This window comes from Raphanus sativus, chromosome 4 (genome assembly GCF_000801105.2).
Source record: "Raphanus sativus cultivar WK10039 chromosome 4, ASM80110v3, whole genome shotgun sequence".
In the NCBI taxonomy this organism is placed as follows: domain Eukaryota; kingdom Viridiplantae; phylum Streptophyta; class Magnoliopsida; order Brassicales; family Brassicaceae; genus Raphanus; species Raphanus sativus.
Genome location: NC_079514.1, coordinates 29,893,845 through 29,907,905, shown reverse-complemented (window position 1 = coordinate 29,907,905; position 14,061 = coordinate 29,893,845). Strand labels below are relative to the sequence as shown.

Sequence of the window (14,061 nt, the reverse complement as noted above, 5' to 3'; positions counted from 1 at the left end):
AAAAGAGAACAGGTCCTCCGCAGATGCTTGATTGGAAAGCAGTAGAAAGACTAAGCCGGTTCCTTATCATCTTCTACAACTCCACTGTCGTTGTATCAGCTTCCACCTCTCTCAATGCTTTCAAGTGTTACGGGGAGATTGTAACCATTGCCGCCAACCTGCTGGATTTGAGTCATAGCAGAGATCATGAAATGAAGACGAAGGCTGTGGAGATGTATAAGAAGTTCGACAAGTACTGGGATGAGATTAAAAACATCAACAAGATGTTAATTGTGGCGACAGTCTTTGATCCAACGAAGAAGATGGATCTTGCAAGCATGTGCTTTGATGAGCTTTATTGGGAGGGAAGCTTGGAAGGCAAGGAGATGTATGACTCTGTGATAAGTGTTCTGCGCAGCTTGTTCAAGGAGTATGGTGAGCGATATGGGAAGAGTCAAAGAGGGAAACATGATGAATTCAAGAAATCCAGCACCCAAGCCTCTCAATGTAGCCAACAAGTACAGTCCAATGTTACTTTGGACTTGGTTGAAGATGGTTTTGGTTACAAGAGGATCGACAGAAGGTTTAAGGAGAAGCTAAGCGAGATAGGCGTGAGAGACAAACGTGATGAGCTCGACATCTACTTGAAAGAAGCTGTTGAGAATCCAGATTTGATGCTTGGTGTGGAATACGATGTTCTATCCTTCTGGAAGAGAAACTCTACCAAGTTTCCGGTTCTGTCTCTGATTGCAAAAGATGTTTTGGCTCTGCAAGTGTCTTCTGTAGCTTCTGAGAGTGCCTTCAGTACAAGTGGGAGGTTAATTGAGCCATCTAGGAGCTGCCTTACTCACTACATGATTGAGGTTCTGATGTGTACTGAGCAATGGCTCAAAGAGGACATTCGTTGTGATTCAAGAGTGCTCAGTAATGCACAGATTCTTGAGGATATTGAAGAGCTTGAGAAACTTGAAAGAGGTATGTTTTCAATCTGCTTGTTCACATTATTTTGATTCTTATATGCGTTTGTTAGTTTATAATGATCTGCTTGTTTTTGTATTTGCAATAGAATTTGCTGATTGAATTCATGGGTGATGTCTGTTCTGATTGAAGACATTGCTTCTTCTGTCATAAGGTAATGTCTGTTCTTTCTATGTTTGAGTTTTCTGATTGAAGACATTGCTTCTTCTGTTTATAATTGTTTGTTCTAATGTTGTTGTTATTCTGTTTGGCAGGAACAAAAGCTTATCAAGTGGTTGTGTTCTCAAGATTATCATATGCTATTTGTCTCTGTTTTTTTTTAAACTTTGTTGTTGTTATTTTCTTGCTATTTCGGAGTTGAAGTGTTTTGGATGTTTCGCAGTTGATGTGTTTTGAATGTTTTTTGTTATGGAATGTTTCTATTTTCAGATTATTGTGTTTCAGATGCATTTGAATTCAGTTAATCTATAATGTTTTCTACGAATTTTTTTTTATTATGTATTTACTTTGGTATAACCCGAACCGAACCGAAAAACCCGAAACCGAATGGTATATGGTTACTTTACGGGTTTTAGGATGCAATACAAATTATAACCAAACCCGAAAAAATATTATCCGAATCCGACCCGTAATAAAAAAAAATTACTATGGGACCTAAAAGTCTAAACCCGAAAATCCGAAAACCCGAAATACCCGACCCGAATGCCAACGGGTACCCGAACGCCCATGCCTATAGACGACTTCCATATAAGTCTTCCTTAAATCGTCATTCTCTATACATGACTAAAATTTCATTTTTAGGTGTTCGTAGTTTATCATTAACACTATATGCTCATACGAGAAGAGCCAATTTTAGGTTCAGATTGATGAGAGATTTCATGATGTTACATGATGTTCAAGCAGTGGAGTAAATGGCTGTAAATCATGTACAGTCACGAACTTCCCAAGAATTTACATATATCTCTAGCCATTTTCAGAGGGATGCAAAATATAAACTTATTTCTATGGATTTGTTGGTGCTCTTTATAGAACGCATGTGTGGTCTCATCAGGTCGAGAAGGTCTTCGATATACAAATAGAAAAGGAGTTGCTAGCATTAATGTTTTGGCCACATGTGATTATTACATGCTTTTCACATATTGATATGTTGGAATACAAGTGTCGTCGACCGCAATACAAGACGATCCAATGTTTCTTATACCTCGAGAAAAGTAATTAATACTATCTTGTTGATTCTGGATATGTTTTTTTTTCCTTCGAATTTTAATATTAATAGAAAAGGGCCAAGCCCATGAATTACATAGTCAAAGCCCATACCAAAGCTCTCGGACCATAAACCTACGGCCCAAATACAAACAGACAATCTAAACAGGCCTACGCCCCAAACCGGTATAGACCGGACGCCGTCTTACAGGCCCACACGTCAAGGAGGCCCACCACATTTAGGTTAATCCTCTATGGACGACACGCGTCCTTGTCCGCCTCAACTTGACCGACCGATACATCTGCTAGACGCCGCCGGCTCGACACCATCAAACCTCTCGTTACGACGGAGCTCGTAACACCGCCAAGCCTCCGCCGAAACCCTCTCTTCTCTTCAACTCTTTGCTTTCACTTCGGAGGTCTTCCTCGATTTCTTCGAGATCTCCTTCAATAAAGCAGAGCCACGAACCACCGCACCACGAACCGATCAAAAGAAACCCGATCTAACATCGGGAAAAAATCAAACCCCGCGATAGAAAATAAAAAACACCTAGAGCCGGCGACGTAAGACTATGCAAGCCTTCACCCCCCGGAAAACAAGAACCGGCGAAAACGGATCTAAAAAAGCCTCCACTTCCCGGCGACTTTAGCCGGCGGCGACGGAGCTGTATAAGCCTCCGCCTCCCGGAAACGAACCCATCTCTGACGGACTACTTCACCCCGCCCAACTCTCCACAAACGCGTCTTCACTCCAACCACAAAGCCACCATCTATGTCGGTTCGCTCCTCGAGTTAGCGACGAAGGATGGGATCTTGACCAGAGCTCGGACAAGGCAGTAAGGGGGAGCAGGCGAAGGAGAAGCAAACAAAAAGCATCTTGACTGCATACGACGGGCTCCGGCTCCGGCACGGTCGCTCACGCGCCGGCCGTCCGGACCCAAAAACTAGATCTAATTTCTCTTTCCTCTCTCTCTCTCTCTCTCTCTCTCTCTCTCTCTCTCTCTCTCTCTCTCTCTCTCTCTCTCTCTCTCTCTCTCTCTCTCTCTCTCTCTCTCTCTCTCTCTCTCTCTCTCTCTCTCTCTCTCTCTCTCTCTCTCTCTCTCTCTCTCTCTCTCTCTGAAAAAAGCTGGAAATTAAGTATATTGATTCTGGATATGTTAATAGGCACTAATATTTGGCTCCATATTTAAAAGAATTTAAAGAGAGCAAAAAATATCATTTCCAAGAATTTAATAATAGTGAACCACTTATAACCAGCAAAGAAATATATAATAAGTGTCATACATTGTTACGTTCTGGTATCGAATGGACATTTGTAATTTGGAAAAGAAAGAGGGTTCTTAATGAATTTTCTAGATATGATATTGCTACGTTCTGTTATCGAATGAACATTTGTAATTTGGAAGAAAACGGACTTGCGTAATTTTATTCGTCAGCGTAATTTTAGAGATTGTGATTTTGACAACATTGATATCGAGAATGATGGTGAAACAACGCAAAATATTGAGAATAATGAGCATGATGAAAATAATATTTCATAGACGACTAAGAATCATAAGCTGAGATGTATACACAAATAGTTCGTGATTAGATTGTTGAACAAACATGGACCGCAAATCAACGAAGACCTCGACTTTGTCACTAAATCTACTATAATTTTAATATCTATTTATTTATTGTAAACATAGCTTTTATTTATATATGCACTGTAATATGCTTAAAATAGTTTATATATTATAATTTAATGTAATATACATTTTGTTGTATTGTTTATAAGTTAATAAATATTAGATTTTTATTATTTTCATTTATTATTTTTATTCTCATTTATTCTAATCTATTACCAATCAAAATTTATTTTTATTCTATTTAACTCTAGTTTTCACTTTTTTTTCTTCTCAATTTTTCCGTTTTTATCTACCTCAGTTACTCTAATACTTACCAACTAGGATAAGACATGCGCTTTGCGCATGGTGAAGTTATATAATAAAAATTAAAACTATAGTATTGAAAAATTAAACATGTATATGTGTTTGAATTTTTTAATATGCATATAATTGTGTTTTCTTTATATAACTATTTATATGTTGGTCTGAGCATTTGTAATTGTAATAGTGGACCGAAATCTATTTTGAATTTATGGTGAGTCTGATCAATTTGAGCATAAATTTTTATCACTATGTTTATACTTATAAAAATCGTAATGTAGTCATCAAGTGAATTTTTACTAAAAAAAACATGTTTTACAATTTTTTTAATACTTTAATTTAACATCATTGAGAACTATTTTAGTTGTTTTAGAACCAACAGCTTAGTATTGTTTTCAAAATCGAATTGCTTTGACATTAGTCTTCCACATAGTTTTGAAGGGTTTCAATTATGCGACTAAATTGATGCAGCATATTTTCTTGTCTTATGTCGTTAGCTGAATATATATATATATATATATATATATATATATATATATATGAATATTTATTAAATAAAAATCAATATTAATACAATTTTTTATGATTATTTGTATCTTGTTATAACAAAACAAATTAAGACACTGATCACAAAATTTTCAAAGTGGGATTTTAAAATTTCTAATAATTTATGGTTGTTTAAAAAATCAAAATATAACATATAAGAAAAGTATAATTTTTATATGGTTAATGTTATTTTTAATATATTTTAATAATATAAAATTAAACAAAAAGAGCTAAGATACAAAAATTGTTATCAAATATTTATCATTCATAATTATTAATCGTCATATATATGTTAATCTTATTAGGTAATTATGTAGCTTTTGTTTGATGAAAGTGCGAAAACATTCTTTAGTATACTATTTATCGATTTGATAGTTAGTTTAATAAAAAATATAATATAAATTAAGATGGACCAACCTATCTTTTAAAAAATTCTGAATTTCATTCTCATGCTGACACGTAATTACAAAATAATGTTGTAATGTTTCTCAATTAATATATAAGTGATGTTAAACCATTGTTCATTAATTTTTAACATAATAATTTTAACATTTTTATTAATTATTGTCGGTTTTTATAATACTATACTATAATAAATTATTATTTATGTTTTCATTTGAATTTTTTTAGCATATTGTATTTTTGGAAATATATTTATACACTATATTCATTAAAAATAATAAATCTTAGATATCAATAAAATATAATTATATAAAATTAATAATATTACTTGATTAATATCTTTTATTTGTTTTTAAATTTTAATTTTTTCTATTAAAACATATTTTTGGATAACAACTAATATATATGAATTATATTTTATTTTAAAATATTTTATATATTTGGGATGATTCTTATTATTAATAATTTTAATCACTTATCTAATATATAAATCATTTTTATTTTGCAATTAGTTTATATATTTGATTCATACTTTAGGGCGAAGCACATGTATTGAACATACAGAGGACATCACAACATATATCTAGCTGAAATGGATTAGTTGTCTTGGAGCTAGGTAACAATGTAATCAACGTGTCTGCGTAGTTAAGTATTATGTAACAATTGTTTTACATTAGAAATTTAATATGATTTTTTGCGTATAAATTAATAAATAGACAGTGACAGAAAAAAATTAATAAAATAGATTTCTGAACATTATTAAAATAGAAATAAAATAGATTTTTGAACATTACTAAAGATAAATAACCGTCAGTCCATTTTCCTGATCATACTATATACAATTTCCAATATAAAAAAGACAACAAGTTGTGAGTTTTAACCATTTTGAATTCATTTAAAAAACAATGAATACATAAAATAAATTTAGATTTTTCTATTATTTTGTAATTTATGATAGGTTGTAATGTACATTTACACATACAAATATTAAGTTATAAATTCTAAAGCTATAGAATAATATCCGGGCGTAGTCCGAGACAGTTCCTAGTATATTATATTATAATATTGTTATGTGAAATGAGAGAAAATTGCTTTGGATAACCCTAATTTTTTTGTCATAAATATAGTTTTCAAAAATTAAAGCGACCAAAATATTTTATTAAATAGATAAATTTACATTTATATTATTTGGGTTAGGTAATCTAAACTTTAAAGTTTTTTAGAGTTAAAGGGTGAAATTTTAGATTTAGGTAAATTGTATAAATTAAAAATAAATAGTAAAATTTGAAAATAAAAATAGTTTCAAAATAAATTTTAAAAATAAAATTTGAAAAAAAAATTCCATTTTTATAAATAAAATCGAATTTGAAAACATATAATTCGAAACTATAATTCTTTTTTTATTTTTTTATATCTTTATTTTCTTTAATAATTTTTATTTATTTATTTATACTATATATTTAGGTTAGGATATATAAATCTTTTGTCTCTTTTAAATGAAATATTTTAGTCACTTCTTTTTCTCCGTGCTATTTTTATAACAGAAATATAAAAATGGTCTATTTAATAGAATTGTCCTATGTGAAATGGATCACATAACCGAAGGAGAATGAAGTCTTTTACTTAACGTTTTTATCATTTTATGCAATAGAGTCAAATTTGGGTTGGTGAGAAATTGAGTCGGTGGAACATTTTTTTTTTTGTTATTTTAATTAATTTTCTCGTTTACAGAAAAATCGAATTTCTCTACAATCCTTACGCACATTCTCTCATCATCAGCTATCTGTCACCACAGGATTACAAAAGAAATGGTTTCTTCGCTTAACGTCATCGACGTGTCACAAGTTACCCCTTCTGACTCCTCCGAGTCACTCACTCTCCCGCTCACTTTCTTTGACTTAATCTGGTACAAATTCCACCCCGTCGAACGAGTCATCTTCTACCGACTCACGGACGCAACTCGCACTTTCTTCGACTCAGTCATCGTCCCCAATCTCAAGTCCTCACTTTCCTCATCCCTCTCTCACTACCTCCCACTCGCTGGAAAACTCGTCTGGGACTCACTCGACAAAACACCTAACCTTGTCTACTCCTCAAACGACGCCGTTTCGTTCACCATAGCCGAGTCAAAAGCCGATTTCTCACTCTTAACCGGAAACAAACCGTTCCCCACAACCGAGTTGTACCCATTGGTCCCCAAGTTACAAACCTCCGACGAATCAGCCTCTGCTGTGTCGTTTCAAGTCACGCTTTTCCCCGACCAAGGATTTTGCGTCGGCGTAGCTGCACACCACGGCGTTTTAGATGGAAAAACGGCAACAATGTTTCTCAAATCATGGGCCCACACATGCAAACTCCAACAGGACCAAACGGTAAACCCTTCCTCACCGCAGGATCTAATCCCGATATACGATCGCACGGTCATTAAAGATCCGAACGATATCGAAACGGAGGTTATGAGTCACTGGAAGTCTAGACTCGGCAACGTGAAGAGCTTAAAGATTCTTCCGTCGCAGGAGATTAGTCCCGACATCGTCCGATTCACTCTCGATCTCACTCGTGAAGATATCCAGACGCTTCGAGAGCGACTCAAGAGAGAATCGTCACCTAAAGAGCTTCGATTGTCGACGTTTGTGGTTACGTTCTCGTACGCGCTGACGTGTTTGATAAGAGCTCGGGGCGGAGATCCGAAGAGACCAGTCGGGTACGTGTTCTCGGTGGACTGTCGAAGCCTTCTCGATCCGCCGATCCCGTCGAATTATTTCGGGAACTGCCTTACGCCGTCGTTTAATATGAAGTTAACGGCGGAGACGTTTATGGGTGAGGAAGGGTTCTTAAATGCGGCGAGAATGGTTAGCGATTCGGTTGAGGAGTTGGATGAAACGGTGGCGTTTAAGATTCCGGAGATTTATGCAGCGTATTCTAGTCTTAAACCAGGAGCGCAGCTTGTTTCTGCTTCCGGGTCGACCCGATTTGGAGTTTACGGGTTAGATTTCGGGTGGGGTAAACCGGTGAGGGTTGCGATTGTGTCTATCGATCAAGGGGAAGGGGTGTCTATGGCGGAAGGTAGAGATGGGACTGGTGGTGCGGAAATTGGCTTCTCTCTCAAGAAACACGAAATGGAGAAATTGATTGATTTGCTTCATGAGGGATTAAAAAGCTAAATCAATTTTCCTTTTAATTTTTGTTTACAATTATTTTCCTTTTCAGAAAGGAATTGAATAATAATTCTCTAACAGCTAAACTGAAACTGAGTTCGTGTTTCAGTAATAACAGTTGTGATCAATTCTAAGGGTTTCAGCTTATTGGAGGAAATTTTGATCTATAAATTTATGCATATTAAAAGACTGAGAAAGAGATCCATAGATGAAATTAAATAACATTAGTGAATTAGAAAGAAAACCAATGTATTAAATTATGTAAAAAATATTACAGTGACAACTTTTTTATGAAATGGAAGGAGCAAGAATTTGTACTATTATGATTTTTGATTTTAAAGAAAGTAAACATTATTGTTTTCCAACGAAATAACAAAAACGATGTAACCATATCGAGTACAAAGTCGTCTCTTTGACAAAATTTGAAGCACACAAATTAACGAGAAAACAAACTATAAAACGAAACAAACAACAAACAATAAAAGAGTAAGAAACAAAGAATCAGCCAGATTATTATCATATTATTATTACCTTCTTCTCATTCAGACAAAAGAAGGCATGTCCTTAACCCATGCATCAAGCGGCTTACCAATGGAGTAAACGATGAAACCAATCTCTCTCAACTTGTCCACATTCAGAACGTTTCTTCCATCGAAGATAAAAGCTGGTTTCTGCATGTTGTCAAAGATCTTCTGGTAGTCCAAAGACTTGAACTCATCCCACTCAGTCAAAACGCAGACCGCATGCGCGTCTTTAGTAGCTTCATACGCGTCCCATTTCACGCTCACTTGTTTCACCGTGGTGGGGCTCATCGGCTGCAAGTGTAGTGGATGGTCCCAGTCGAACTTTTTCATCGAAAGGTCTCTCTGAATCTGCTCTTCAGTAACTTGAGGATCATAGATGCTGATCTGCGCTTTGTCTCCCAACAAACCTTTGCACACGTCAATGGCCGGTGTCTCCCTCGTGTCACCCGTGTCTTTCTTGAACGCGAATCCGAGGATGGCAACCTTCTTGTTGGAGACGGTGTTGAACATAGAGGAGACGATTCTATTCACGAACCGGTTCTTCTGGTAATCGTTGATCTTGATCACTTGTTTCCAGTACTCAGCAACTTCTGGAAGTCCGTTGCACTGACAGATGTAGACCAGATTCAGAATGTCCTTCTGGAAACAAGAGCCTCCGAATCCAACACTAGCGTTCAAGAACTTGGGACCGATTCTTGAATCAGTACCAACGGCGTAAGCCACTTGAGTGACATCAGCGCCGGTGGATTCACACAGAGCCGACATGGCGTTGACTGATGAGATCCTCTGAGCCAAGAAAGCGTTTGCAGCTAGCTTGGAAAGCTCGGCGGACCAGAGGTTGGTCGTGATGATCTGGCCTTCAGGAACCCAGTTTGCATACACTTCCTTGAGCGTCTGCACAGCTTTGAAACCTTCAGGCGTCTCCCGCCCTCCGATGAGAACACGGTCAGGGTTGAAAAGATCAGCGATCGCAGTCCCTTCCGCGAGAAACTCAGGGTTCGAAAGGATCTGGAACTTGATCCCTTTGCTGTTATGCATCAAGATCTTCTCAATGGCTTCAGCTGTTTTCACCGGCACAGTCGATTTCTCAACAACAATCTTGTCGGAAACCGACACATCAGCAATCATACGAGCAGCACTCTCCCAGTAAGTGAGATCCGCGGCTTTGCCAGCTCCAAGACCAGTGGTCTTCGTGGGCGTGTTGACGGAGACGAACACGATGTCAGCTTCTCTGACGTGCTTCTCAACGTCGGTGCTGAAGAAGAGGTTCTTGCCTCTGCACTGCTTGACGATGTCTTCAAGGCCAGGCTCGTAGATGGGAAGCTGGTCACTGTTCCATGCGTTGATACGTGGGACAGAGATGTCAACGACTGCTACTTCAACGTGTGGACATTTGAGTGCAATCACTGCCATCGTTGGACCACCAACGTATCCAGCTCCGATACAACAGATCTTCACCATCCTTTTTTTTCTGCAAATAATCGAAATCAAAACTTCATAACAACATTCATACCAATTTCGATAGATCGAATCAAAACTTCACAACAACATTTATACAGTTTGCAATAGATCGAATAGTAGCAACAGAGATCCACATTCGTGATTCAAAATCAAAGCCAGAAACGGATCAGATCTGGAGTTAATATGGAAGAAAGAGATCACTCACGATTCGATCTGAAACAAAAAATCAATCGAGAATCACACGGATCTAGACACAATCTAGCTTGATTAACAAAGGATCTATACATTCATTAGAGTTTCAAATACATACAGATCCGATCTCTAAGATCTGAGAGATTATCAATCGGCAAATCAGAGTTAGAGAGGTAAGCTAAGAATCAACTACGGATTCGCGAGAAACAATGAGAAATTGAGCTTAGAGATTGGACGGAATAGGTGAAAAAAGATAGATCGGCGTTACCTTGGGAGATTAGCAGAGAAGAAGATGTTCTCTTTGGTGTAAGAGGAGAATGAAGTTTCAACGAAGGAGGAGAAGAAGAGGGGTGATATTTATAGGAGACACATTTCCGATTTTACCCCTTTTGACATGCTAACTTATGGTGGAGCAACCATTTAATCACACGCAAGGGTGAACGGAGAGTACGTTGGAAGTATCCTCGGAAATGACGAAAGTGCCCCTGATTTGCTGTTAGGAAAAAAAAAATTGTTTATGAAAAATCTGCTGAAAACGTTGACCAAAAAAAAAATTTATTATGATTGAACGGTGTTCACTAGAGAAGTGTTGTGTGGTGATGTTCGCTTAGCTCTTTGGATGAAGACTCTTCTTCTTCAGCGTCGCAACCACATCCTCTTCTTAAGCCTTGCTGGTCACGCATATGTATCTTCCTTCAGCTTCTGGTTTCTCAAAAACCAATAAGTAACGCTTCAAGCACATCTACAAAGAGCAAGGTACTAGCGTTTACTGTGTGCTGCTGCACTACATGTTCGTTTTGCTACTATTCAGGATGCATTAACCTCTGCAAAAACTCCACGTCTGACCAACAAATATTTTCTAAAACTTGTTTCTTTAACCAATTAGGGTTCATCATCATAAGTGCAGCAGCAAAGGAAACATGCGCAAACAGGCTTAACATTTGGTTCGACGCATGCCCGTCCAAATTGCAGTAGACATTTTAAAGAATTGGAGGAATAATTTAACTAATAAATCTTAAAGAAGCACGATCAAAGAAGAAGCAACTTCAAATGAAAATTACTAATTGCAAATCACAGGGTGGGATTAAGACTAACCAGTAACCACACAACTAAGTAGTAGAATAATAATACAACAAGGATTAGAGATAAAACGAAGCAAAGTCCCAATGCTTTAAGTAGTAGTAGGAAACAGCAAGGATTAGAGATAAACAAAGCAACGTCCAAATGCTTTTAAGTAGTAGAAAACAACACGGATTATAGATACACAAACCAAAGTCTCTCACCCCTAGGCTTCAGCGTTGACAATAGCACTCGACATTTGCTGAGAAGATGCTGCTTCACTCTCAAGAAGCCATTCCCTGGCGCAAATCAGAGCCTCCACAGTCTCAGGCCTCAGCGACGTCTTGTACTCATCCATCTCCCTCGGTTCCATGTCAAACACGTAGTCGAAGGCTGCAGCTGAGACCGGGATGGAGAGGATGTCTCTAGCCATCTTGCACAGTGTCGGGTACTTGAGCTTGTTCTGTTTCCACCAGTCGAGAACATCAAACTCCTGAACACGAGGAAGCAGCGTTTCGTCAAGGTACTGGTCCAGCTCTGACTTGAGGTTCTGCCCTGTTGTCTCCAGTATGTAGTTGTCGAAATCAGACAGCCCGTCTGCTTCGGATGCTGGCTTTAGAGGCGCAGGGAGTGCCATGTACTCGTTGAAGAGCTCGTGGATCCCATCGTCCACGGTCTTGATGTTCTTCCCAGCGTCTTCTCCGAATATCTTGGAGAAGCTGAACTCAACTAGCTTCATCTTGAACCGAGGATCCATCACAACCGCCATCGCCAGAACCAAGCTACACTCCCTCCAGTACTTGTCAACCTTCTCCTTCATGGTTTTAGCTATACCAGCTACATAAGGATCCTCTCCCGCTATGGCACGAGAGAGATCAGACTGTGTCTTCCACACTTCATGGAAGAAGGTAACCGCAGAAGGGTTTCCGGTAGACTGAAGAGTGGAGGCTGCTTCGTAAAGAGGCTTCAGGAACGTGCAAAGACTCTCCACGTGCCTCCAATCTTCTGCTGAAGGAGGCTGCTTGAAGTCAGGATCAGCAGTGTCTAAACAAGAGAACACTTCCTTCAACTCCGAAGCAGCCACAAGCATGTTATAAGTTGTGTTCCACTGCGTCTTATCATCAAGACAGAGCACCTTGTCGCTAGGAACTTGAAGCTGCTCCTTGAGCTCAACAAACCTCTCCTCGTGAGACTCTGAGGTCTTCACGTGCTTCACACTGTCCCGTATCTTCTTGATCACGTCTTTGCCTTTATCAAGAACATCTTTAGCAAGGGCACTGAACGTTCTGGCCACACAGTTCCCTATCACCAACTGACCATCCAGAACCCCAGGGTTCCTGACACAGAGCAGAGATCTGATATTCTCAACTGCGGTCTTACTCGCGGGATAGTTGAAGGCAACAGAGAACAGCTTCCCCTCAAGACCCCACTCTGAAACACAGTTAGCAACAGCGAGACTCAGCGCTTCTTCGGATTCTGGATAAGGCTCCATCAAAACATTGAGAAGCTTCTTCTGTATCTTCCAGTCATTATCAATGAAGTGACCCGTGATAAACACGTAGCCAAGAGTCAGCTTGGACGTCCACATGTCCAGCGTGAGACACAAGCGTCCAGGGATCCCTTCCAGAGACTTGATAACGTTCTGCTTCTCGGAGAGGTAAGTCGCCACGCAGTCCCCTTGCACGTTGTTGAAGCTCAGATTGTCGAACTGAGGGTGAAGCGCCTGCACGAAGGAGACGAACCCTGGATGCTCGACCATGTGAAGAGGGTAGTCATGCTTGATGATCATCTTAGCAACCTCGTGGCGACACTTGTCCTGATCAAACGGGACGTAAGTGTTCTGTGTTCGGTAACGCCTCCTCGGAGTGTGGTCGCTCTTGGGAGTCGTCATCATCTGTTGGCTGCTGTTGTTGTCGTTGTTGTCGTTGTTGTCATGGTGGGTGTGGTGATGAAGAAGAGCAGGACATGTCCCTTTGTCGATGTGACGCTTGAGGTGGCTAGTCCCAGCCACTTTGGTGCCACTGCTGTAAGCAAAGCTCTGGTTACAGCCCTTGCAGAAAGCCCTTCTGCAACCTGGCTCTGTAACACCGATGGTGAAGTGCTCCCACACCTTTGACTTCTTCTTGCGTCGCTTGATCGGTGGTGAACTCATCTCAACGTCATTGTATACCTCCATTGCTGTCTCCATCTTTGGCTACAGAAAAACAAAAAAGAGACACAAAACGCAGCGTTTTAATCAATATTATTGGGGGAGGGTAGATTCGGTATTTTAAACTGATAGCGTAGATCTGGGAAGAACAGATCTGGAACTTTTTGAAATCGATTAGACATGATGAACTAGAGCCCAGATTTATTACAGATCCGAGTCGGCCTTTATCGATTTATAATTAAAACGATTTTCGAAAACCTCCATGAGTAGATATATTTGTTGACGGGTTCGAATTAGTTTTGCAGATCTGTTTCGAAATAATTGCGCGAAGAACAAACAATTTTAAGTCGAAATTAAAATCAAAGGTCGGAAACATTACCTTCGAGCTCGAGGAAGAAAACGCTATGTCCAGATCTGTTTGGGCTTGAGAAACCCGAGAGGCTTTGGTCTGGAAGAAAAGCACAAGAGGTAAAGAGATAATT

General features: G+C 38.7%; 3 protein-coding genes across 3 annotated transcripts; 1 reads left to right on the top strand and 2 right to left on the bottom strand.

The window, feature by feature from the left end:
• Positions 1–6,691: 6,691 nt before the first annotated feature.
• On the top strand, positions 6,692–8,351 carry LOC108834937 (phenolic glucoside malonyltransferase 1-like). Its single transcript, XM_018608250.2, has one exon. The coding sequence runs from the start codon at positions 6,845–6,847 to the stop codon at positions 8,198–8,200; it is 1,356 nt and encodes a 451-aa protein (XP_018463752.2). The 5' UTR covers positions 6,692–6,844; the 3' UTR covers positions 8,201–8,351.
• A 152-nt stretch (positions 8,352–8,503) lies between these two features.
• Positions 8,504–10,795, bottom strand: LOC108830003 (UDP-glucose 6-dehydrogenase 4). The gene is made up of 2 exons (XM_057007599.1): positions 10,640–10,795; positions 8,504–10,189 (listed from the first exon to the last, which is right to left on the bottom strand). The coding sequence occupies exon 2, from the start codon at positions 10,177–10,179 to the stop codon at positions 8,737–8,739; it is 1,443 nt and encodes a 480-aa protein (XP_056863579.1). The 5' UTR covers positions 10,180–10,189; positions 10,640–10,795; the 3' UTR covers positions 8,504–8,736.
• A 611-nt stretch (positions 10,796–11,406) lies between these two features.
• On the bottom strand, positions 11,407–14,061 carry LOC108834938 (zinc finger BED domain-containing protein DAYSLEEPER). Its single transcript, XM_057008813.1, has 2 exons — positions 13,959–14,061; positions 11,407–13,618 (listed from the first exon to the last, which is right to left on the bottom strand). Exon 2 carries the CDS (start codon positions 13,616–13,618, stop codon positions 11,657–11,659), a length of 1,962 nt encoding a protein of 653 aa, XP_056864793.1. The 5' UTR covers positions 13,959–14,061; the 3' UTR covers positions 11,407–11,656.